The 26057-nt window shown below is 31.8% G+C and overlaps 2 protein-coding genes across 4 annotated transcripts; one reads left to right on the top strand and one right to left on the bottom strand.

Annotated features, from left to right (window-relative positions):
• Window positions 1–585: 585 nt before the first annotated feature.
• Window positions 586–19591, bottom strand: LOC130891038 (zinc finger protein 624-like). 2 transcript variants are annotated; one of them, XM_057795529.1, is made up of 6 exons: window positions 18986–19591; window positions 18718–18924; window positions 9114–9501; window positions 7946–8186; window positions 2812–3114; window positions 586–860 (listed from the first exon to the last, which is right to left on the bottom strand). In XM_057795529.1, the coding sequence occupies exons 1-5, from the start codon at window positions 19124–19126 to the stop codon at window positions 2838–2840; spliced, it is 1254 nt and encodes a 417-aa protein (XP_057651512.1). In that variant the 5' UTR covers window positions 19127–19591; the 3' UTR covers window positions 586–860; window positions 2812–2837. The 2 variants fall into 2 exon arrangements, with proteins under 2 accessions (XP_057651512.1, XP_057651510.1); XM_057795527.1 differs by having other exon boundaries at window positions 2812–3123; window positions 18986–19223.
• LOC130891040 (uncharacterized) lies at window positions 19350–21070 on the top strand. Of its 2 annotated transcripts, none has more exons than XM_057795531.1 (3): window positions 19350–19612; window positions 19677–19990; window positions 20109–21070. In XM_057795531.1, the coding sequence occupies exons 2-3, from the start codon at window positions 19733–19735 to the stop codon at window positions 20469–20471; spliced, it is 621 nt and encodes a 206-aa protein (XP_057651514.1). In that variant the 5' UTR covers window positions 19350–19612; window positions 19677–19732; the 3' UTR covers window positions 20472–21070. The 2 variants fall into 2 exon arrangements, with proteins under 2 accessions (XP_057651514.1, XP_057651515.1); XM_057795532.1 differs by having other exon boundaries at window positions 19524–19990; window positions 20109–20390; window positions 20447–21070.
• The last annotated feature ends 4987 nt before the right edge of the window (window positions 21071–26057 follow it).

Raw genomic sequence — 26057 nt, 5'->3', positions numbered from 1 at the left:
CCGGATATAGTGAGATGGGCCAGAACTAGAAGAAGAGCTTGGAGAGATCATGTCAGTAGAATGGACGACGATCGACTGGCGAAAATCGCAAAGAAAGAGAGACCCAATACAAGTAGACCGCCTGGAAGACCACCAAAGCGCTGGTATGACAGCTGGTCCTCGGAGTCACAACTTAGGCTGCCTCTTTGAAAACACAAGACATAGTTTTAAAATAAGAAGAAGAAGAAGACAATCGTCATCGAGGCAAAGATTTCCAAATTGTAACGCTTCATGCTCTCGACTGTACCAGGCGTTCTTATTTTTTATCTTAGTCTTGACTTAGTCTGACAACGCCCTTGTTACTATGCCCTGTATATCGAGATACAATATTAATAATATGATTTCAGAAATATTTATTAATTAAAATTAAATATGATTTTAATTGATTGACAAATAAGACCTGTTAATTTCAGGCGTTGAATTGTAGTTGTATTTAATATAACTGGCAAGTGTTCACATAATTTATCTCTGGTTATGTCTCTGACTTTCCCGTTGACCATTTTCTTGTTGAAGGGTTAAATTTTGTGGAAGAGAGAAAATTCCTCATTTGATTCGAATATAATTTTATTACTTATAGTTTCTTTTTTACAACAAATTAGCCATTAGGAAACCTTAATGGGGGACATAATAAGAAATTATATTAATTTTTACTCGAACGATAAGGCTCAGATGAGTTAATTTACTGCTAACGCCCTTTTCTTCAATATGAATGAAATATTTTGATAATTGCAGTCCAAATATTTTTATGTGTGTTTAAAGTAACAGTACTGATTTTAAGTCTTATCATTAAATGATATATCATAGCTCCTGTTGTCTTACACCTAAAATAGTTTAATATACAAATGTTTAGATTTTGTTGGGCTGGGTTCTGGTGTAATTCGCCTAATTTTAAGAGTGAACTCTAGTTGACACAAATTATTTTTTGTTCTATTTATTATATCTCAAATACGACTTATCCCTAAAAAAAATTTTTTAGCGAACTGAATAATTTGTAATTGAAGTTGAATATCAGTTATATATATGAAAATGTGAAGGCAACCAAAACTACCGTCTGGAAATTCCATTATTGGTCCATTATTTTTTAATAAAACTTAGCTAGCTTTTTGTATGCTTGAATAAACTATTCATATTCTTATAACTGTGATACAGAAGATAATGTAAAAGGGTCATTTTTAATTAAGGTAATCTCGCTATGAAATTCGCTTAGTTATCCCGTTTTTAAAAGTAACAACATTTTTCCTGATGAAATTCACCGGCATCATGTTGAAGAATCTGTCAATAATGATGAAAATGTATGTCAACGATGTAGGCAGTTTGGTAAAGGGAGGACAAATATCATGATGACGGCCTAGTGACATGAAAACAGACAAAAATTGATGATGAAATTCACATAAAGTGATGACGAAAGACGAAAAAAACTGATTTATTGGTCTGGTTTTGTTCCATCTAATTGTGAATAAAAAATTGATTCATGTTTAGGTGGATATACGAAAAGAGAGAATTTGATTGGCATACCTATCTGAAGGAACGGATTCTACAACTTTAGATTTCTTTATTTGAGACATATTAAATTGTTATTTATGAAATACAAAAGTCAACTCTTGCTGGGATCAATACAACAATGCTCGTTAGTGCAGGGAATTCAAATGAGTTGTCCATTAAAATGATTTGCCATTTGAAACGCCTGATCATAGTAAGGGATTAAATAGAATAAACAACTTCGCAATTTACTGACATTGTTTATATTTATTTGAGTGGACTATATTCACATAACTTGCCCAATTGACTGTATATTTCATTTTTTGAATAACATATTCAAAACTTAAAACTTACGATACAGGGTAGCTTGTATTAGTGTAACAATAATTTAGAATTACTTGTGATTTTTTTATTTGTGGCTTGTTTTTTTTTGCATTAACGTGGCGTCTTTACGGATCTAACCTGAATATTGTTAAAAGAAAGGGGCACCACTGATTTTTCAGGACTAATAATTTTCAACACTCACGTTTAACATAGAGCAAATTTGATTAGAGTATTTTATTCAAGTAATAATAAACGGCCTGATTTTTATGACATATTCTCTTTTTAAAAAAAAAATTACAAAACTACATTTTTTATGATAGTTGGTTTTTTTTGCTAGTTATCAGACTAATTAAATTAAATTAATAAAATCTAGGGGGTACTATAACTTTTAGAAAACAATAATATTTCCCTATCGCGTTTTAACTATTTTGTGATTAAAATCAGACACTTTTAAACTCAAACACCATAAGTCCAATAAAATCGAAGTCGAATTTGCTCCAAACTAAATGTAATATATTTGTTTAAACTTCAACACTTGGTACCTTAAAATTCAGAGTTTCAAGATCTATCAGTCTGTTCATCTGGATCATGCCGCGGATTGTAGCAGTCATAAAACCATTATTTGTGGCAAAATAACTAGCTATTGCTAGAGAATCTATTTAAGGCAAGTTGTCTGATAAACCACGAAAAAACCATTGCTCCATTTTATAAACACATCAACTCATTGTCGTCAAAAGTCACTCTAATGACATAGTACCTATTTGGAATGGATCTCGGGCGGTATTAAATAAATCCAGACTTTTAAACTCTCGACTTTAAATAAACCATTATTGGTATTATTGTATTTATTTTCGTTGAAAGATAAAATAATTTTTTCAATTTCCCAAGCTCATTTAACGTTATTCCACATAATCAATAGAACATACTCTTTGTTGACTAATATGCCGATATATAATATATTTTACTCACCCAAATGTTCCAATCAACCAATTTTTTCATATCTTATTTTCATGAACTGTTTTGACATGTCTTCTCAAGTGACTACTTTGAGTATACTTCCTGGGACACATAATACACTGGTACGGTTTTCTACCACTATGAATGACCAAATGAGATTTTAAATGTTCACTTCGAGTAAACGCTTTGTGACATATAATGCAAATATGTGACTTTTCCCCAGTGTGAGATTTATGATGGACTCTCAAATGAGAGCTAGTGACAAATGTTTTGTCGCAATAGATACAAATATAGGGACGCTCATTCAAATGGAACCTACAAAAACTGTAATTCATTGTCATGTCATGAATTTTCATAAATATTGGTCCAAAAAGTAAGAAATGTGTCTAGTGCTAAGACCCTCAACCTTTGAAACAAATATAAAGCAAAAAATAGTGATTTCCGTCGATTATTTAAAATAAAATTGTATAAATAATTCCAGATAACTAGCCCGATATATCAAAACATTATAGAATACAGGAAAATTATGTGTATTGTTTTTAGGTCTGTTGTGATTGAAAATTGATTTTTAAAACAGGTAAACAATTCCCATTTCGACCTATTTTGATCTTTATAAAAATGTGTTCACATGTAATGTAATCAAAAAGATCACTGAGTATTATATTGGGTTATGAAGTTATCCAACTATCAGATCTTGATTTTAGGTACTTAGCTATTCATAAAACATACATTTTATTACAAGAGAATAATTATCGTGAAAAAATGATGAATAAACAAATACAATATTCAACTGAGGAACAAAACTGAAGCTAAACATCAAAACACCTTCCCTTGCTATAAGTACAATATTACTAAAACATTAACAAATTAAAACAAAAACAAAAGAAGTAATTGTGAATCTGTTTACAAAGGGGAGATATCTTGGTATATATAAAATATATGAAAAAGTCATCAATACGATAAAAAAATAAATAAAACTGCATTAGCAAAACTTGGAATATTAAAATAAAACATGGATTCAATTATAAAAATTCAAAAAATTTTTAATCAGAATCCAATACAAAAAGAGAACTTTTAGAAATGTATAAAACTGCATTGACAAAACATACAGTAGAGAAAAACATACATTGAATTATAAAAATTCAAAAATTCTTTGAACGCAATCGAAAAAGAGAACTTTTAGAAATAGTTCACATACATAGATACAAGAAAGTCGTCAATGACTAAGGATAAAACAAGTGCGGAATTTCCTCATGGAAACGTGACTTTGTCGGTTTTTTTCTAGTATGCAGTCTTTTGCTCAATGTAGGCAAGCGATAAATATAATCTAAAACGCAAGAGTATCGAAAACTTGTGGAAAATGAGCAGGATTCTGACTAAAGCTATTTTCATTCAATAAAAAGGAGTTAACTCCACCTAAAGCTTCAAGTTTGTTATCTCACTCACTTTACAACCATACATGGTATTCACTGAAAAATTAACGCGACAGTGGAAATTAATGTATAAAAAGCGCAAAATAAATACAAGTGTTCTAGATTTTTTAAATTGCTTGAAAGCTCATTTGCATACTCTTTAAAAAACTGCAAACATACTCATTTTCACTCAGTTTCAATTCCGGAAAAAAACAAGAAATTATTTTCAAAAGATGTAAAGGATATGAGTTTTCATAAAAAAGTTTTAGTATTTTTAAGTTCTTTTCGTGAAATATTGGATTCGAAAGTTTGAGGATTCTATTTCATTTGTTTGATTAAACTATTCTTAGTGTTACGTGGGTGATATGAATGATAATTGATATATCTGCCAGAACTTATTGTTCTCCTACACCAGTAGATTATGATTTCTAATTTTACTGTCAAGAACAGGTGTAATGATTGTTCATTATTTTCTTTCTAGAGTAAATTACATTTGAGGATCGAAACTAAAATAATACTTATCAATTTAATCATATAAAACTGATAAAAAATATGCAGATGATATAATTTTATCCCTTCCATATACTGAAATTGATAATTTTCTATTTTACTTCAATATTTCAATTGAAGATTTTGTTAGTTTGATTGTGAAAATTTCTTTACTTCCTTTTCTAAATTGTTTTTGTTGAAAATTAGTTTCTAAAACACATTCAAAATTGTCGTTTCGACCACTGCGGTCTTTATCAAAATATGACTTGACATTGGCAATTTACATAAGGCAATTTATGAGTGTCAGCCATCAATTGAATTATGCGCAGTTACATTAAAATTTATAAAACAGAATTATAAATTTAACTTAGATTGTCTTTATTTATCATTGATAGTTTTCTCGTTCCCATGTATGGGAAAATTCGTATATTTGATTCCAATTCAAGAATTTTTAAATCTTTATAATTGAATGTATGTTTTTTGATATTTTGGTTCATTAATGCAGTTTCACTTTTTTTTTGGCGGAATAATTATGAAACATAGAATATAGAAAAAATATTCAAATGTAACGTTGCAGTTATAATGAAGACACTAACTTATTTTTAATCTAAAATTTCACGAAAAGAATCCAAAAACACAAACTTTTATGTTATTTTAATAAAAAAATTTGTTCAGTACCTATTTCTAGATTTTTTAATGATTTGAATTTATTGAATTGGAAATTCCAAGGACCCTATTTCTATTTATTAAAATAATTTTAATATTATGTGAGTGATATTAATTATAAATAATATAATTTCCAGAAATAATTGTTTTCTAGTTCTTTACATGTGGGTATTTTTCTCTATGTTTGATATTATTCTGTAAAACAGAAGAATATTCATTTTTTGATAATCCAAAGAAATCTACGAGTACATATATTTAAAAAGCACATTTATATCTCATTGCCACAACCACAAAACAAGCATTATTATTACTAGGGTTCACGCCAGCATGGCGACGTAGCGACAATTGTCGCCAAATCATCAAGAAATGTCGCCAAAATCATACACATCGACGACAAATTTGTCGCCCAAAATATTTTTAAAAAAGCCTATGTTTTATATTTACTGTGCTGTTTTTGCATAAAAGAATTTATATATGCCGTAAAAATATGTATAAAAGTATGTGTAGCATGCATATGTTAATTTTTTTACTTTTGTCTACCACGTTATATTTTTGGACCACTAAATCATAACTTAGGTGGTCCTTTTGGACCACTAAATTTTTATTGCTTGTGTGAACCCTAATTATTACAAAGTTAGCAGAATTTTCTCGAATTTATATACAAGTATAGGGGTACTTTCAAACCATCTCAAGAACCTCAAGAACGTATCATCAAATAGCAGTTAGAAATTCATGGTCCCAAGTTAAACACACATAGTGAAGGAACATAATAGAACATACTTTCTCTTGTGGAAATGGAAATTCTCGTCACCTTTCCGCAGAATAATATCAAATATATATTATGGGGATCGGATAATGAAGTCGTTTTTGCGTATGTATATATTTAATTGTCATTTCCCAGCTCGTTGAGTACTTTTAATTGTTGTAATAGATATTTTAAGGTTATTGTGACTTAATTCGGCAATTTGGGATGAAATGACCAGTTAAATACCAGAAGAGCATATTCTGCATTATATGCTTTTTGAGTTTCGAAAGGGGAATAACGCAACAGTTGCTATCAGAATCATTTGCGATGTTTACAACTGCATTAGACATTCGTAAATGCAGAAAAAATGATTCTCGAAATTTAGATCTGGAAGATAAACATTAGATAATTACGTGCTGAAGGCAGAATTGGAAGGAAATCCAAGTCACACAATCATGAATCCTTCAAACGCGCTTAACCAACCTCGGTCGACCAATCATTTGGTTTTGTTGAAAAAATGAGCAGAACAAATGATTGGGTCCCCCATAATATGTACAAAGATAACAAAGCCAACCTATCACAAGCAACGTATTGCTTCATCGGCTTTATTGGATACAAAAAATGATTTTTATATGATAATTCTAAAACATAAAAGACAATGGCTCGCTCAAAATGAATTACCACGGAATACTGCTAGGCCTATTTTAAATACTAAAAAGGCGTTTTTGAGTATTTGACTGAGCGCTGAAACCTGGGCAAACTGTTAAAGAAGATGCTTTTATTCGTCTGTCTATAGAAAAACCTTCGGCAACATAAAAAGGGACTGTGTTAGACGAATCATGGAGTGATATCGCATCGTCGGATTTCCATTTATTTCGATAATTACTTTTTCTTGAAAATTTGTATTATGTATGATTATCTCGGGTATTGTAACTCACACAACAATTGATTTTTATCGGTCCTGCATTGAAAATTTGCACACTTGATAGGAAAGTGTTGTTAATAACGAGGGTGATTACATTAGTTATTACAAATAAAATAAAAAGCGACGTCGCGCGTACATTACTATCTAGTGTCTCCTCCTTGGTAAATATAAACTAATACGCCAGAAACAAGATACAAACAAAAGTTCTCTCATCAATAAAAATGGATCATGTCGATCAAAGCATAGTGATTAAATAACTGCCTTTAAAAGAGTTCAACGCAAATTCACAAAGATTAGATTCGGCGAATCTGCAGTGCCATAGTGAAAAGGTGTCGTCGTATACAGACGAACGTGAAGGTGGAGCACACCTAAATGCTATCACACACAAAAATTTGGAGAAGTCCGCGATTTCGTGTTGCAAGATCGAAGTGAGACTAATAGATAAATAACTGAAGTGATGTCTGATACCATGATAAACTTACTGCCGAAATAAACATCAAAAAACTGCTTATATGAATGTCTACAGATTCATACAAGTAAACTCAAAAAGACTTTTGCAGTCGTCTTTCAACGCAGTATACAAAACAAAGAAAATTTTCTTTTCTCTAATCCATTACTATCATATATAGACCAAATGGTCGTGCCAAATTTATTTAGGTAAAGATAGTTCCAAAATCACGTGAGACACAGAAACAGAGCTCGTTATGTTACTGATTACCTAAGCTTGTACGGTAGCTCGTTAACATACAGATACCAGTTTAAAATGATTTGAAACTCAATAAAATTACTATCATTGGTTAGGTTAGGTTATTTATTTACTGAATCAAGGAATAATAAAAAATAATTTGGTTTTGAAAAAAATTTTAGATAAATATGATTGAGCTAGGTAACGACTACTATTAATCTTACCTCATATGTATGCTTAGAGTTCCACCAGTTCTGAATCCTTTACCACACAATTCACAAACAAACGGCACTTCTCCTGTATGAATTCGATTATGACTAGATAAAGAAGCAGCTTGTTTAAATGACTTTCCACACACCGTACACATGTGCGGTTTCTCATTACTGTGAGTACCTAAATGCGCCTTTAACGTAGCATATTGAATAAACGTTTTTTTACATATCAAACATTTATGTGGCCGTTCCCCTATAAATAAAAGTGAAAAGCTTATAAATTCAACAATTCTCTAAAATATGTTAATCCGTGAAGTGATAGATTGAATTATGTACAAAAGAGAAAAAAAAAAGAATAAACCGTGCTCTCAGAAAACCTTTACTTCAGGTAGAAATTGAAAGCTTTGAATTAAATCATGTACTGAGTACCATTATTTTAATTTGTACTATCTAATTATGTCAAACTTTCTACTTGCGCCCCTTTAAAAGCCGTGAAAAAAATGATTTTCTAAGTACTGATCAGCTGCTCCAATGCAACACGTAGCTCATTTAAGAATGGGTGAATCGAACAATCGAGTATTACCAATCACGTTGCCAGTCATAATCATGAAATAAATATATATCATGTAAATGTTAAAACATGTATCCAATTATAAATTGTTAAATGTCAGACCAGTTTAAATAAGGACAAAGGGCCTATTCCTTACAGCCCACTCTAAAGTTTAGTAGTTGAGGAATGAATATGAAGATTCCGGACGAAGAAGTTTTCCCGATCGAAGGTTCACTGGTAGGAAAATTCAACATAAAATAGTGAAGTAAATTTGATAGGTTTACCTTCAGTCTCTGAAGACGATAAATTGGTTATAGAAACGCGCGTCAGACAGTGTAATTGTTGCTGCAGTTGTGTGTAATCAGTGTGTCAGTAGAATTTTTTTTCTAAAGATGAAACATAATTCTTAGTTGCGCACCCATACATAGTTACCAGCATATTTATTAGCACAATTAGTAGTCAATATAAACTCGCGAACGACAATTTTGAAACCTAACAAAGATATTGTGACGTAACCAATCAGGAATAAGAAATGTGGAAATAATTAACAAGAATTCTTATTTTAATATCTTATTGCTTATCAATGGATATGCCTTAAAATATTTCTTTGAAACACTAACTTTATTTTACCTGTATGGATCCTTTTATGTATTAAAACATGATCAGCCCTAGTAAACTTTTTATCACAGACATTACACGAGTAAGGTCGATTTTTACCATGTATTGCCATATGCTGATTAAGATTTCCCTTTGAACCTAAAACTTTGTCACAAATATTGCATTTCACACCAGTTTTAACCTTCAAATGCATATTTTTGCCTGATTTACAAATGTCCTTATCATATTCAGAAGAATCCGAATCTGTTACAAAAGTGAGATCATCTGTACTCAGAGTATCATTGTTCATATTTTTGTTCTCTATTGATTCTTTTGGCACAGGTGGGGATTTAGTATTATCAATAACAACAGCAGAGATTACTTCAAAAGTTTGTTCCAAAGGTATTATATCACTTACAATCTGAAAAATCAAAAAAATAAACAATAACTCACATGCTACTATTTTTTTGCAAAATAGTTCATTATTTTCTAAAACAAAATGTATCTCTTGATTGAAAATGAACAAATCTAATAAGTAGCACCCAACATTTTGATGAAAGAATTATGCCAAAATTCGTAAATATATATATATATATATAACTCCTTGAAAACTGTGAATATTTAAATAATTTATAACTCGTAAAAATTTGATAATTCCCTACAGTCATATCTTGATCCAGACTTAAATACTTCAGTACGTATCTAAATATTTCCAACTAGACTGTTGTTGTTAATAATTCTGTAAGTGAATTGACAAGAACATAAAATAAGTATAATTATTGGGAAAAAAACAGAAATTGTGGTTATTTTGTGATTTGCAACAATCATTTACCATATTTTAAATTAATTTTATCCTCTCGACCACATGATCCTATCTACTGCTTTGCCAAGTATTTTTCTTTGAAACCAAAGTATTCAAAACCTGTTTCTTTGGTATTTCGATTTACATATAGCGATGGCATTATGATTTCATAATAGGAAGTACAATATTTTAAAAGAAAATAATAACAGTTAGGTCAATTCTATAATTGCCGCTGAGCACAAAAAATATTAGACAAAAAACCCAGTAAATACGTACAATTCCAACCTAATCTGAATGGCCAAAGAAACATTTTGATTCCAGAGTAACACCATGCGCGAGGCGTGTCAAATTTGAGCCGACAAGTCAGTATAACTAGTGTATGTGTATCGTATGTGCCACCAAATCTGACAACTTTTATTAACATTCTTACAAACGTAGTCACCGATATTGAAGTTCTTTATAGATTTAATTTGACAATTCGTTGTATTTTTTTATCGTTGTCAATAATATGCAATGTTTCTTTCACCGTGTGTCTTCTAGGTTAATTATTATTTAGTATGTAGTTCATTATTTCCAGACTGTATAATTTTAGTATAACTAGTATTTTGTCATCGCTTCCAATCTAGTAACTTTTTTTAGTGATTTTTGGTGGTTTAATTCGGGTTTCCTAAAATGGTCCTCCTAATTTAAAAATAAGGTATAATATATAATAATTTCACAAAAAATCAATTCCTAGGCAGCAAATTAATACTCAGATTTTTGTTTTGAGACTACAAACTTGAGATGCATTAATGTATTCAACTATTAGTAAACAATTCACAGATCAAAAAGTATCGCAAACACATCTCGTAGAATAATTAATTAATCATTTCACTGATGGTCACAAGTTTAATTTTGATGATGTGAAAATTCTGGATAAAAAACATAAATATGCAAAAAGAACCATCAGCGAAATGATATACATAAAATTGAATGATACAGTTAATAACCGTAAAGATCTCGGGGTGCATTATAACCATCTTTTGAATGTTTATATGTCGACACATACTGACCTGACTAGTACTTGATGGTAATTACTCGTAGAATAATTCCAACAGTTTTTACCGTTCATGCTTTTGTTAACATTGGAAAAGTTTGGTGGAAGTATTCATTCACTAATAGATGTATGTTAACAGGAGAATTATATTTCGTGCAGAATTTGTATATACATATGTATATTATCTTTTGACTGGCGTCTAATTATTTAAAAAGGTATATTGTTAGTATAGGTTTTTACTTATATGTGTATATATTGGTTTCTTTAAATAACCTTTTCATTGTTCTTCTGTTTTATACAATGTTCTTTTTTGTTTGTTATATAGTTTGTCTTAGATGCAGTGTATCCTATTCATTTATACAGGGTGTTTCGGAATAGCAATCCAATGTCTCGGGAAATATAAGGAAAAAAGTTGGTATAACAAAACTTCCAAAAACGCTTCGTAAACAATAGATTTCGCCCGGATCCCTGATCCACCAATAATAGAAATGTCTCAGGTCTGAAATGGTCATGCAAATTTGTTTGGTCTATACCGTATTTTGATCTGAAAAATTGATTAAAATAGGTCTCAGATCTGTAACTGCAACAGTATTTACGTTAACTGACGTAAAATACAAAAAACTTAACTCCAAAATACACTTTTTTTACGTTTGGAGTGAAATAACTTCGTTAAATGCCTAATAAATAAATTAAACTTTCAAATAAAACTTACAGAAAACTTAATTCTAAAGAGAATGATGTGTACAAGGCAAGATGTAGGCAAGTGTTACGTTATGGATAATATTAAGAAAATTATCTGTTTCCATTTTATGAATTGTAATAATATTTTAACTTTGAACTATATTTTTAATAATTGCCAATCTTAGACCCGAGACATTCAATTTGGCTTCCTATTAGTGGATCAGGAATCCGGGCGAAATCTATCGCTCACTATAACTCGCTTCCCAGTCGTTGTTGGAAGTTGTGTTATACCAACTTTTTTTATTCAATTTATTTATAGAATCATTTCCGAGAGCTTGGAATGCTATAAACACCCTGTATATACATGTATAGAAATTTAAATTGTTACACTATCTGACTATTGGTTTACTTCTACTTTCACAATTTTTTGTTTACTTGTTTATCTTTATCAACGTTTGAGTTATAACGTACCATATATTTTTAGCTTTGATAAAGGTCAAAAAAAGATCAAAACGTTGGAATTTTAAAAAACTCTTAGACAGTTTTATTTTGAGTCCTCTACTCGCAACACCATTCGAAATCACATACTAGGAAGGACAATAATTTCAACAAAGAACATAACTTCAAATACCTTATTAAATGGTATTGATCCAAAAATTGGCCAAAATGTTTAAACAAAGGCTAGAACCACAATTTGAAAATAACCAGCAAAATTATTCTTCAGTAATTAGACCAAATCCAAAAGACAGACTGTATTTATTTTGTATAATTTAATATGATTTTGTATAATGTGTAATTTTAATCAACACCCGCCTATGAAAAATGCATTTTATAAGATAATTTTTTTTGATAATGATTCAGATCAAAAGGTTGTTATTGTCAAAGAGAAGTTGAAAAAGAGAAGTAAAAATGAAGATTAAGTTAAAACATTAAATTATACTCTCAACTAGAATTAATCAATCGGAATACCAATCGAGACATCAGACTTTTGTAAAATACAGTCCACTAAACGAATCAACTCAACCACAGATCCTAGCTACAATCGGGAAATCGATTTTATTTAACCAAGAACTTTTCAATGTAACAGAAATCAAGGTTTTAATAACCATCTCATAACAATTATGACTATTATACAGATTAAAGCCAAACTCTTGAAAATGAAACTCCCATATTTTATGGATAACCAAACTTCAAATTTTTCCATCCCAGACCTTAATGCACAGATTTGAAGCATCCAGAACCAGACTGCTTCGATCAGTGTTCATATAAAAAGTATTTTGCAGGTTAGTTAAAGAGACTTGTATTATATTAAAGATCTTTTATATTGACAGTTGCTGAATTGTCAATTTTTAAGCAAAAAATGCGAAAATTATAGAAATGTATTTATTCAAAGTATAACAAATTAAGGAATTAGAGTAAACGAATCAAAACTTATTCCAATTCAAGACAAAGATCCATACAGAATGTTAATTTTAATTTAGATATTGATTTTTATCTGTTTTGAGAAAACTTCAACTGCATAGTTGTAGAAGTACAGATAACGAAACATATCTTAATTGAAAACCAAATTTATAAAAATACAATTTCCATTAAACCTAGAGTCAAACAAATTTTCAGATCAAAATTTCGGTTTTAGTAGTAATCAGTACTAAATGTCAAAGGTAATTTCCATAACATTAAAAGATCCAGTCACAGAAAAAGTGGTAAGTGATTACGAACAAGTAGCTGAAGCATTTGCAGATCAATTTGAGCAGACATTTACTAAAAACAAGAATCTTAATGCATTGCCTAGTTTCCCAGACAACAGAAGGGTAATTCCCAGCATTATTACCATAAATTTCACTGATGCGAAAGTAGAAGAAGCCATTAACAACTTGAAAAACCATTTCAGCCCAGGCCCAGACCAAATTCCTACAATATTTTTAAAACGCTGTGTGTGAGCAACTGTAATCCCTATATTCAAGAAAGAAGACAAAGGTCTAGCGTCAAACTATAGACCGATTAGTTTGACTTGTCATCAGTGTAAAGTTATGGAGAAGATAATAGCAAAGGAACTAACAACTTTCATAATAGAAAATGACATTGTACCCAAAAGCCATCATGGGTTTATGCCTGGTCAATCCACAACAACAAATCTTCTGGCATGTCTAGACCATTGGACCACTGCTTATGACAATGGAGTGCTACGGATGTCATAAACCTGGACTTTGAAAAGACATTCGACAAAGTCCCTCATATATTATTGTTACACACACTGGAGCATCTTGGAATAAGAGGGAATCTTTTGGCCCTAATTTCATCCTTTCTACAGCTTATGCAGTTCCAAGTGAAAGCGAATGGTATTTTGTCAACCAAGCACGAGGTTCTTAGTGGAGTACCTCAAGGGTCTGTTCTTGGTCCCCTTCTCTTTGTGATCTACATTAGTGATCTTGCTGTGACCATTAAAACAAATATATCATTCAGTTACTCCAATATGACTTGCACACAAGATAAATGGACAAACACCTGGAAAATGAAGCTCAATGAAACAAAATGTAGTGTCCTACACATTGGTTCAAACAATACCAGAAGAGCTAATACATTAAAAGGTGTGGATATTATTACAGTTGATCAGCAAAGTGATCTTGGAGTTATAGTTACCGAAAACCTAAAATGGTATGTACATATTAACCAAATAGTCAAGAAAGCCAACTCATTCACTTATATGGTACAAAAAGCTTTTAAGGATCACTCAGTTGAGATGATAAGACTTCTTTACAAAACGTATATAAAGCCAAAGCTTGAATTTGCGCATTCAGTGTGGAATCCATAATTTGTGAAGGATATTGTGCTTTTAAAACGAGTTCAGCGAAGGTTTACTAAAATACCTCCCTCGCTGAAAGAACGCCTTAGAATATTTGCCCTACCCACTTTCAGAGAACGTCGCTTCAGAGGAGACTTAATAGAAACTTATAAAATTCTTGCGCATATCTACACTTGCCACTTGGACATTTTCCATGTGATTACAAAAGAGCAGTTAAGAGGGCATTCAAGAAAACTATCTAAGGAAAGAAACTGCAAGTTCCATAATTAAGATGCATTTAAACTATGATTATCGTATTCTGCAGAAATTCACTGTATATTTGATTTTACAAGTTTTAGTCTATCTCTTCAAATAAGAGGTGGGGGGAAGCGGGAATTTTATTATGAAAAAACGCGTGTAAGTCCAGTTCTACTTAACCTATCTATGCAAACATAGTCTTTTTGAAGAGAGTTCCTCTCTACCAATGTAAGAGTTACAATTTCAAGACAACCTAATGAGTAACGTATATGCTAGAGGGCCCTATTTATGTAATTTTTTTTATATGGCTATCCTTGAAAAATGTTGAATGGATACATGCAGTTTTAATCAAGGATTATAAAAGTAGACCAAATTAGCAACAGAATAGCGAAAACGGACGATATCTTTTTCGTATTACGAGATATCCTAAGAAAAGTGTAAATTTTAAGAATTTTCCTTTAAACATAAATTACTCTGGACTGAACTGAACGGATTTTAACATTTTTTGACTTCTCAAAATTGTCTTTCTTTGTTCTATTGATAATATTATGTCAATATAACTTATGCTGTGACAGAGAAACTGCGTTATGGAAGTTATGATGGAAATATATAAAAACAAGTAGTGGGCCATGAAAAAAACAACGCAAAAAGATACGTCTTGTATCAAATTAATAAACCTAGTAATTTGGTCATTTACGTGTCATTGAGATTTGTGAGCATTAAATTCGATATAAAATTTACTTAAAAGTTATATCAAGATGATTCTTACAAACGAAGAAGCATTTGATATGATAGGCATTTACTTTGAATGTATGAGAAATGCAACTGTTGCGACTACGGTATATGGCATACAATATCCCCAAAGACGTCATCCCAGTAACTGGAAATGTAAATCTTCCCGTATTTAAGTCGTTTTAGGACAGAGGTCGTTCAGAGGAAAACACAATAAATGTTTTGGTATGTGTGCAATTTAACCCGCATTTAAGTATTAGAGCAATAAGTAGAGACTTGGGAATAAGCAGAACCACCGTTCAACGTATTTTGACAGGACACAGGTAAATTATGATGTAAAAAGATATGTTTCTTAAACAAAATATACCCGCATAATATTATTTGTGGGCATGGTTATATTTTAACATAGGTAATAATTTATTTATCATTCCGAAAAGATATTTAATAGGACATTATATTTCTTTTAGATTTCATCCATATCATCAACAATTGGTTAATCGTGATGACGACAGAAAGTTGGATTATTGAAACTGGTTACTACATATGCTATATGACGACCCTCAATTAACGTCACGTATTTTGTGGTCAGACGAAGCTACATTTAGTAGTGATGATACGGTTAACCGGCATAATATGCACTATTGGTCACAGAAGAAGTTCAGTATCACTGGCGATGGTCGGTGAATGTGTGGTGTGGTATTGTAGATGATCAGATAATTGGACCTTTTATTTTTGGACCAGGTCACCAGACTTAACCGTCTTAGATTTCTATCTCTGATGCCGGATTAAAGACCTTGTTTGTGCACTTAGACCCACTACTAGAGATAACATGATCAAGAGAATACGAAACGCCATTCAGAGTATTAAGTTATATTTCCATTTTAACTTCCATAACGCAGTTTCCCGGTGACAGCATAAGTAATATTGACATAATAATTGGAACTATTAATAATAAAACAAGGAAAGAAAATATTGAGGAGTCAAAAAATGTTAAAATCCGTTCAGTCAAACCGGAGTAATTTATGTTTAAAGGAAAATGCTTAAAATTTACACTTTTCTTAGGACATCTCGTAATACGAAAAAGATATCGGCATGCGGTTTTCGCTGTTCTGTTGCTATTTTGGTCTACGTTTATATTCTCCAATTAAAACTGCATGTTTCCATTTAACATTTTTCAAGGATAGCTAGATTTAAAAAAATAAATAAATAGCGCCTTCTAGCGTATACGTTACTGATTAGGTTGTATCGAAATTATAAATCTTACATTGGTAGAGAGGAGCTCTCTTCAAAAAGTCTAAGTTTGCATAGATAGGTTAAGTAGAACTGAACTTACAGGCGTTTTTTCATAATAAAGTTCCCCCCACCACCACCTCTTATTTGAAAAGATAGACTAAAAATCAAATATACACTGAATTTCTTGAAGAATACGATAATCATAGTTTAAATGCATCTTCATTAGGCAAAATTTGTAAATTATTAATTTTATAATTTTTGTATTTAATTACGCCCTCTGGCGGTGGACCTACAACTCTGTAAATAATTTCCAAGTTTTTCTCGAGGTCACTTTTGGCATAAATTTTTTTCTCGATGCTGTAGATATGATTTCCTTGTTATGATATAAACAAATGAGAAGTGTGAAATTGAAATGTAATGCATAGCTAAAGGAGAGATTTTAACTGTTTGGATTTGGATAGTTTATTCTCTGATTTCAATTATCAAATATAACATTTTTGTATTTGCATTAGTCAACTATGCAAAATTGATTCATGCAAAGTCTACTTTTAGAAATGTGACCCTGCAGCCACAAAGGTTGGCCACTTATGACATACTTATATACCAACTTAGACATAAATGGCATAAAAAGTAAACAGAAAGTTTAAAAAATATATAATCTCACTATAATCAACTGAATTCTAACTAAAATCATAGACATACTTAGGAGTAACAATACCTTCAATGAAACATTCAATGTGGTTTAATCAGTGCAAATAATATCAAACACACAAAAATAATAGCTCATTCACTGACAATTTCAACAAAATAAACGTTTGGGATAGTTATCTGTTTTCTGAGGGGTAGGTTGCTAACCTAGTCCCTCAACCCCCCTATTTTTTTGGGGATTGAGGCTGGCAACATTGCTCCTATGCTACTGAGTCCACCTAGAAGCACTGCAGGCTCTGATACGACAACAACCGAAAGAAATAACCGAACTCTGTGAATCAAGTCAAATATCAGAAGACAAATGTGTGGTCTACTAGCTATTTAAAGAAGGTAAAGTAAGAAAACCAACATACTGCACATAAGGAATGACGTAGAAGTCGACCAAGCCCTAAAGACCTTAAAAAACAGAAAATTTCTAGAGGCAGTACCATTATACTCATGTGTCAAAATGGAGATAAACAAGTTCCGGCTAACCACAGGAGCATAAATTTCCTGGTTAAAACATTACCACTCAATACAAAAATTATCACCAACAAAATTAAATCAATCACAACACTAGAAGATGAGCAACAATGATTCAGATCAGGAAGATCCTGTGTAGATACAGTATTTATCCTATGACAACTGGTTGAAAAATCCATAGAATGTATCAAACTAGCATTCCTATGCTTTGTTGACCTCACAAATGCCTTTGATCATATTAAACTGGAAAGTGTTATTCACCTATTGTACAAAAGAAACATACCTATCAATATCATCCAGACCATAAAAAAGTCAAGTTCTTGGACACAGGGTAAACAAAAAAAAACCATAACAGTCAACAGTGGTATCAGACAAGGAGACTCTCATAGGCCCATGTTATTTAACATAATAATGGATGAGATCATAAAAAGGTGTGCTAAGGAAAAGGTTAAGAAATGGGTGACAGAGACAAATCCTGTGCTATGCAGATGATGCCATATTTACCGAAAATGAAGATAATCTTCAAAAATTATTAAATACCTTTAATTTCACAGAAAAAACAATTTGACTATCTTGACAGAAAAACATATGCATGACAATATCACATAATAGAACAGAGAATGAAATACAAATAGCTAGAGAAAATAAGGTGTTTAGACTGTAGTATGGAGGAACAAATACCTAACTGTAAAAATGTAGGTTTAAGTCAAAATAAATATTTTCTATTCTGCATTTTGACCTGTTTGTGGTATTATATTATGAAAATTGAAAATACTTCATAGTATAATTTCGAAATAACTATGTTTAAGAATAGTTCCTTTATTGTTAAATACAAATTCTTCCAGCTTTTTAATATAAAAAGTATGCCTTCATTTGGAAACTATTTCCATTGTTTTAAAAAATCATTTCAGTTTATTTTAATGAATTCCAATTTTATTAATACCTGTTCCTTTGATCCATCGATACTAACATCCATTGATTGAATGGTGTAAATAGCTTGTTGATTTGCTCTCTTTTTTACTTTTTCTTCCAAAACTTTTCTCAATTTTAAATCATTTTCCATAGTACTTATTTTGAACTTCTGAAAACTGAGGAGAATTTTTAAACACTTCTTACATATATGTTTTGGTAATCCATCACCGTTATTTATCTTAAAATAAAGAACAAAAATTAAAATAGTTAAAATAATAAACTAAATGTTACATTAGTACTTCAATAGGAATAAAAGATCTTAAAATTGAAGCAAAATCTGTTGAAGATGGTTTATGTAGATCAAATATACTTTTGTCTGCTTCTTCTCGTAAACATGTTCTACACATTTGATTGGCGAGCGTAATTATTTCTGATTCCATTTCATCCACACAATTATAATATATAATGTTGTGATTGTTTGGATATTTTGCTTAGGTTCTTTGAGGTTATATTTTTAAAATATAAGTGATATGAAGATAGCTGCAGTCTGGATTTCCGATAAGTCTCGATTATAATTTCCAAATTTCACCTGCGATAACTATTAATCAGATACTATAATACAATCTTAAAAAGGACAAAAATGTCATACTAAGACAATCCGTTAAAATACGGGTATTTAAGAGTAAGCCTGTGTAAAATTTAAATGCACTGATGTTTATTTCCATGAAGCCACAGTTTGTCGAATGCTTGTATTGGGTCTGTAGAAGAAAAATAGCTTTCTTCTAACGTTTTTATCTCAGACAAGGAAAATATAAGGTTTGATGAATCTCGGTCTTCCTTGATACGAACCATTCCAGAACACGTGACTGACAAGTTTGCCATTTTGCCTGGGTGGCAAACAAAAGAATTATTTTCCATTTGTTCACGTGCGTATTTTGTGTTTTAATTGTGTCTTTTATGTTTTTGCATTGTTCTTTATCATCATTTCAGCAACATGGATCGAAGTGAATATTATCAGACCTTAAGCGATGATGTAAAGTGCCAATATGATCAAAAATTGGAAATTATACAATATTTACCCATATGCAATTCCTGTTAAGGAATGTAGCCTTGACATGTACAAAGTTCCCAATATTACAATGATGGATCTGGTGAATTTTTTAATTCTCAGTCACAGTTTTTATACAGGCCAACAGCTCAAAGCTTATAAAAGCTTACAAGCCTACAAGCAATTCGAGGCTGGCTCTGTTCAGGAGCTTTGGGTGAAGCAGGTCAATGATGAAGCCATTGTTGTCATTGCTAAAGTAAACAATATATATTTATTTACATTGCTTTACAGAGTTTAATTAACTTGCAAAAGTTTTCTGCAAATGATTGTTTATTCATAAAACATCTTTATTTAAATTGTTCTCTTTATTACAGGTTCAACACTTTCAAAGAAAAAGAGAAAAATCATTAAAAATTTGGATTATTATCCTAAAAGATACTAGTATTTCTAGTGCCCACTGCACATGCATGGCTGGCTTATCAGATGTCTGCAATCATATTTCCATGGTTTTACTTTATATGCTTAGAGTACAAGATATGGATTGGTCAAAAAAAACTGAGAAGAAAACTCTGTCTGAGAGATATGCTCCTTGTCTGGATGAAGGTGAACTTAGTAATCTGTTGACGAAACTTCAGGAAATCGATATCAACCCTGCAGTTTGTAGATTACTAGAGACATTTGTATCAAAAATGGAAAACAATTTCCCTTTTAGGCAACTGGTATTCTTCAGACATTAGCAAATCATATGAGGAATGACTGGCTATATGTAACATTTTGCATTTGACTTTGACTCCTGAGCAAAGTGAAGCTATCGAGGCAATAATTCGAGAACAATCACAAAATAGTACCTGGTTCAAATACAGAACTGGAAGAATTATTGCTTCTAGATTGAAGATAGTAAACAACCATTGAGAAGCCTTCTTTAGGTGTGTTAAAAGGTGTTTGTTATCCACAATAGGGTTGTTTTCTACAGTATTGGCTTTGGAAGAGTATGATGACCAACATACTAATTTTATGTTGTCAGCAGCTGGATTTATAATGTATCTTCAAAGCATCCTGAAATTGGTACACCTCCAAATGGTTTAATGCCATGTTCCTGGTTTGATTTTGGATGCGAAGAAGCAAAATGTCCATACCTATTAGAAGACGAGCCAAATCTGGAAGACTTCACCACATTATTAATCAGTTCTCTTGGGATCAATATCAATGATTATTATATTCAATATCAGATGTTTGTGACTGAATGTGAATATTGTGTTTCATAATGTGGTTTGAAAATATTTTGTATGTTGAAAGATTATATGATATTAATTTTTATTATAAAAATGTTACAAAAGCTCTCGATTTTCATTGTTATTAGACCAGAGCTTCTAAGGAGATATTTCACAGAAAATTGAGGATCTAAATCAACCTTGTGCTGTTCATGTCAAAAGTCAGATAGGACGCCAAATGTTAAGGTGTGGTAGCGACAATAATTGTGAAACTCAGTGGTTTCACCTTGAGCACAACAATATTTCAGAGACTCCTAAAAATTGGCTTTGTGTCAATTGCAAATAGTATTTGTTTTTTAAGGTTAATCAAGCTGTTTTTAATTATATTTTTTGTTTCTTCCATAGTAGATATTTCAACCTGCGCCAGGATTAGTTATAAGTAAAAACGTCCTCAATCTATGAAATATTTTTAGGTTTGAAACTTGTCTAGTCTCAATTTAACTAAACAAGTCAACAATATAATTTTTTGTTTTATTGTGTTTATAACTTGAGCAACATCTGGTGAACTGCTCATTTTATCAAGAACTACTGTAAGAGTAAAAGGCATTTTTAATAATAATTTTGTTAAAATTAAATATAAGTTAAAATAGCAATAACAATATGGGTGCTTATCTTAAACAGAAATTACTTTTATATCCACTGGCTATCGGATTGATAATGAAACAAACGTTACCGGTGGTCTGGGGGAAATTTACACTTCAGTTTAACATGAAACAGTGGATCCAAACCTAACTTTTTAAAATTGTTTATATTTTTATGATATTATGAAGGCTTTGGTAAAATGATTAAAGACTAGCATTTTATATTTGATAAACTCGACGATGATAATAAAGAAATTATCAACATTGTTGTCGCGCTGAAGAAACAAAAAGTTATTCGTCCTAGAGCAAACCCTTTCCAGGTTTATGATTATGTTGACTTTAAAAAGGGATTTGGGCTAATCAACGTGACATGTGAATTCATGCATGACCGAATTGGACAAGACTTTAAACATCCAACAACGCAGTAAGTATAATAAGTTGATATTTACTTCATTTTAAATAATGCACACATACTTTTTCCCTATCTTGATATTTTTAATTAGTTTATAGTGTTCATAGTAGTATACCACCAGTTCATAGTAACGAGTAACTTCTTATTGTTTATTGTAGTTTTCACACTGTTTAATTAAGGTTGCAGTATCAATACATGGATAAAAAGTTGTTTTCACTTTTAGTTTATTCTAAAATACTATTAAAGTATATCTGCAGTGTAACTTTATTCTTAATTTTCTTGAAACCCTTAGGTATTTGCCGATTAACATTAGTCGCTTCTATATATGGTTGTGGGAAAAACTCGCTTTTTGTACTAATAAATGATAATAAGCAACTTTTTTGTTCTACAAATGGCGTTTATTTGTTGTTGTTTATTTATAGTACATACTATAAAATAAATAAAGAAGCTTTCAATTCAAATAAAAATTAATAAAATTTATGGCTTATTTGAAATTTATTTATTAACTTCATATAATGATAAACAAGAAATTTGTGGTGAATCTATGCATATTTTTATTTCAGTTAAAATTGTATGTAATATTGGTATTTAATTTTTATAAAAAGAAACTTTCAACAATGTGGCGAATTATATTTTTTCTTGTGTGGTCGAGGTTTCTACAGATACTAAACGACCTCCACAATGGTTAGAATAGACAACTATTACAGTGTTTCTATATTTTTTAATACTTCGAAATACAGTCTATCTAGCATCCTAAAAAATGAAATTTGTATACATTTTACAATATCAAACCCAATGACATTTTCTTTTGTTGTCTCTGGTTCATTTGAGATTTTTTTATACCAATTTATAATGTAATAATTTTCTCCTAAGTAGACGATAAGTGGCCTAAAATAACAGGGCTGCTTTGTGTGTGACAATCATTAAAAAATTGTAAATCGTTGTGTAGTTGATGGCTGCACACGTGGCAGTGCAAGTTATCGTCAACATCGATATTATAGATTATCTAAGACAATTACTTGTATGCAACCATTAATACACGTTATGTTAGTCTGCTTTTTAACAATTGCGGCGAGGATAAAATTGTTCGGCCCCACACAAACGTCCTCTTATGAGGAGCAGCACAAAAGTTATGGACAACGTGAACACCTCTTAGTAGTAAGTTTTTTCGTTGCCTTCTTTCCTCTGGGGCAGCATCGTCTTCTTAAGTTCAGCAAATCACCTCATCTAATTGATCATCATTGAGCAGCTGGAGAATCTGGATCGGACACTGGGTTAGTGCTCGCTTTTGTTGTAGGCGGTCGGCTTTGTCTGCTCAAGGGACATACTGGATTTAGAGTTTACTCAGCATTTCAATATGGAGTTAATGCAGAAGCGTGATATTTCCCTATAGATAGATTTGGCTTCCCTAGAGTGGCTATCATATAAAAAGTGGATATCACTACCAATTGAACAATATTTGGTCCATTACGTTTTGGGGCTAATTTAGATGTAAACTTACTTAGTGTATGAGTATTAAGAAGTACCTTGTTGCCAATCTAATAAGTCACGTCGCGCCTTACCTTATCTTTGGGTTGATTACGTCTGTCTTGACTTTTTTCATGTTTTTCTTGTGCCTCTTGGAGAGTTGTACTTAGAGTCAGTAGGTAGGAAGATTATTTGGGGTACGAAATTATCATTTCACGACCAAATGTGAGGTAGGCTGGGGTAAAGCCAGTTGAATCTCAATTCGCTGTATTAATGGCATATCTTATTGCAGGCAGCATGTCTAACCATTTGGCATAGGCGTTCTCTGTAAGAATTGCTAGTTGAGTCTTCATGTCCCTGCTCTTTCGTTCAACTGGATTAGACTGGATGATAAGCTAGTATAAGACATTGTTTGAAATTCAGGCAGTAGGCTAGTTGTTGTATAACTGAACCAACCTTTTGAGCACTTCACTAATTACTCTTCTAGGTTCGCCATCAGAATAACTTCATCTATTAATAAGCGAGTATCTTCAATGATGAAAATCCATTTATATTCACCTGGGGTTTTAGGAAAAGGTCAAAATAAATCTATGGAAATCACTTCGAACCTCTGAGACTGTATACTGGTGTTTTCAGTAGACCAGAGGAATTTCAATTAGTGGCTTTAAATCTTTGGCATTCGATACCTTTGCCAACGTATTCTGAGATTACTCTTTATTCCAGGCCAGTAGTATCTGTGTGCTATGCGTTGATACGTAGTGCCGTAGTGCCCTGCTGTTTCCAAATCATGATATTTCTTTAGGATTACTGGAATCTGAGAGTTAGCTACTATTAGCTGAAGTTCGTCTTCATCAATTTCTGATAACGATATAGTACACCATTAGACATAACATATCCTCTCTCAGCCAATTTCTTGAAATTTACACCTGCATCTGTTGATTCTAGGTCATTAATAATTTTTTCCAACTCTCTGATGTCCTTAGCAGATTTTGTTGGTAAGTCAATAGACACTAGGTTAATCGATTCATCAGATTTCTTTCTATGTGGTGTGGATAATGTATCAGCGATAAGGTTACCCTTCCCCATAATATAGTCTATACGAAGATCGTAAGCCTGTAAGCTTAAGGGCTATCTATCAAGACGTCATCAGGCGTTTTCAAAACATCAACCACCGTAAGGCCTGATGGTCACTTTGTACTACAACTTCTATGTATCCTCTAAATGTTTGCACAAACAATAGCCAGAGCTTCACGTTCTATGGTATTGTAGTTTTCTCTGCAGACGTCAGTAATAAGCATATTCAATAGGGTTTTTGTCTTCCCCTTTCTCCTGGAGTGAGCATAACTACTTGCATATGTGCACCAGATATAGAGGACATGTGCATCAGCTTGTCTGAGAATCGGAGCAGTACTTAATAAAGTTTTTAGCTGGTGAAAAGTTGCAGACTGTGTGTCATCCCATTTCCATCTTGCATTTTTCTTTGTTATTGAGGATAAAGGTGTTGATATTTGAGCAAATTTGTCTATGAATCGGCGGAACCAAGAACAGGTTTGTACAAAGGAAAGCAGGTCCTTAACATTTTTGGGAGTTGGCCTAGGGATTATCATGGTGTATACATTGTAGTGAAATGATATGTCCAAGATATTTAACAGAAATACAACAGAAGAAGCATTTCTCACGATTTAATTTTAACTTTAACAGTGTTAATTTAGAGAAAATTTACTTAAGATCGTTAATATGCTTTGAGAAGCTGGAAAATATGACAATCAAATCAGGAAGACCAGATCGAAAACGATCCATCAATCTTTAAAAAGTTGCTGGGGGCGAAGATAGGGAAAACTGCATACGAGTTTTCTCTATGCAGTCATCTGTCATCTTTTCAAGGTCATCTTTTCTTGGTAAGGGTCATCGGTCCTAGTCACAGAACTTAGCTTCCTGTAATCAACTGCCAATCGAATATCTCCATCCTTTTTGGGCATTAGGACGACTGGAGAAGCGTAGGGTGACTCGTATTCTTCAATTGTATCGCTTTAGGTAGTTTATCCAACTCCTCCTTAAGTTGTAGCGTTTTGTATTCTGACATCGGTAAGGTGGTACACATATCGGGATATCATCGAGTAATAAAATTGAATATTCAGCATCGGCTTCGGTACTAGACTCGAAAGCAATTCCATTTTTTTTAATAAGTTTTCGAAACTTTGCTTTCCTTTCTGCGGTAGGGAATGACCTTCATCTTCACGAACTGAAACTTGAGAAAATCCGACAGTATTTAATTGAACGAGATTCTCATTGAAATAATATAAATTGTTGGATATATCTAACACGATATTGCCAACTTGAATAACATCAACACCAAGAAGAGTACGACTATTTTCATGTTTTGAAATCGACAGCATCTGCATAATAACATCAAAAAAAAAGAGGATAGCTGTATCCTATCGTAAGATACCATCTGTAAGGATCATATCAAGGTCATGGACTACAAAGTGTGAAACATTCAGTTTAAGCAATAATTGCATTTCGGACAGTTACTTCAAATAAAACCAGGGGTACCACACCCATAAAATTTTAGAGATCAACCCTGATTAAGAC

This window comes from Diorhabda carinulata, chromosome 3 (assembly GCF_026250575.1).
Source record: "Diorhabda carinulata isolate Delta chromosome 3, icDioCari1.1, whole genome shotgun sequence".
In the NCBI taxonomy this organism is placed as follows: Eukaryota; Metazoa; Arthropoda; class Insecta; order Coleoptera; family Chrysomelidae; genus Diorhabda; species Diorhabda carinulata.
This window is presented reverse-complemented; position numbering and strand designations above follow the sequence as displayed.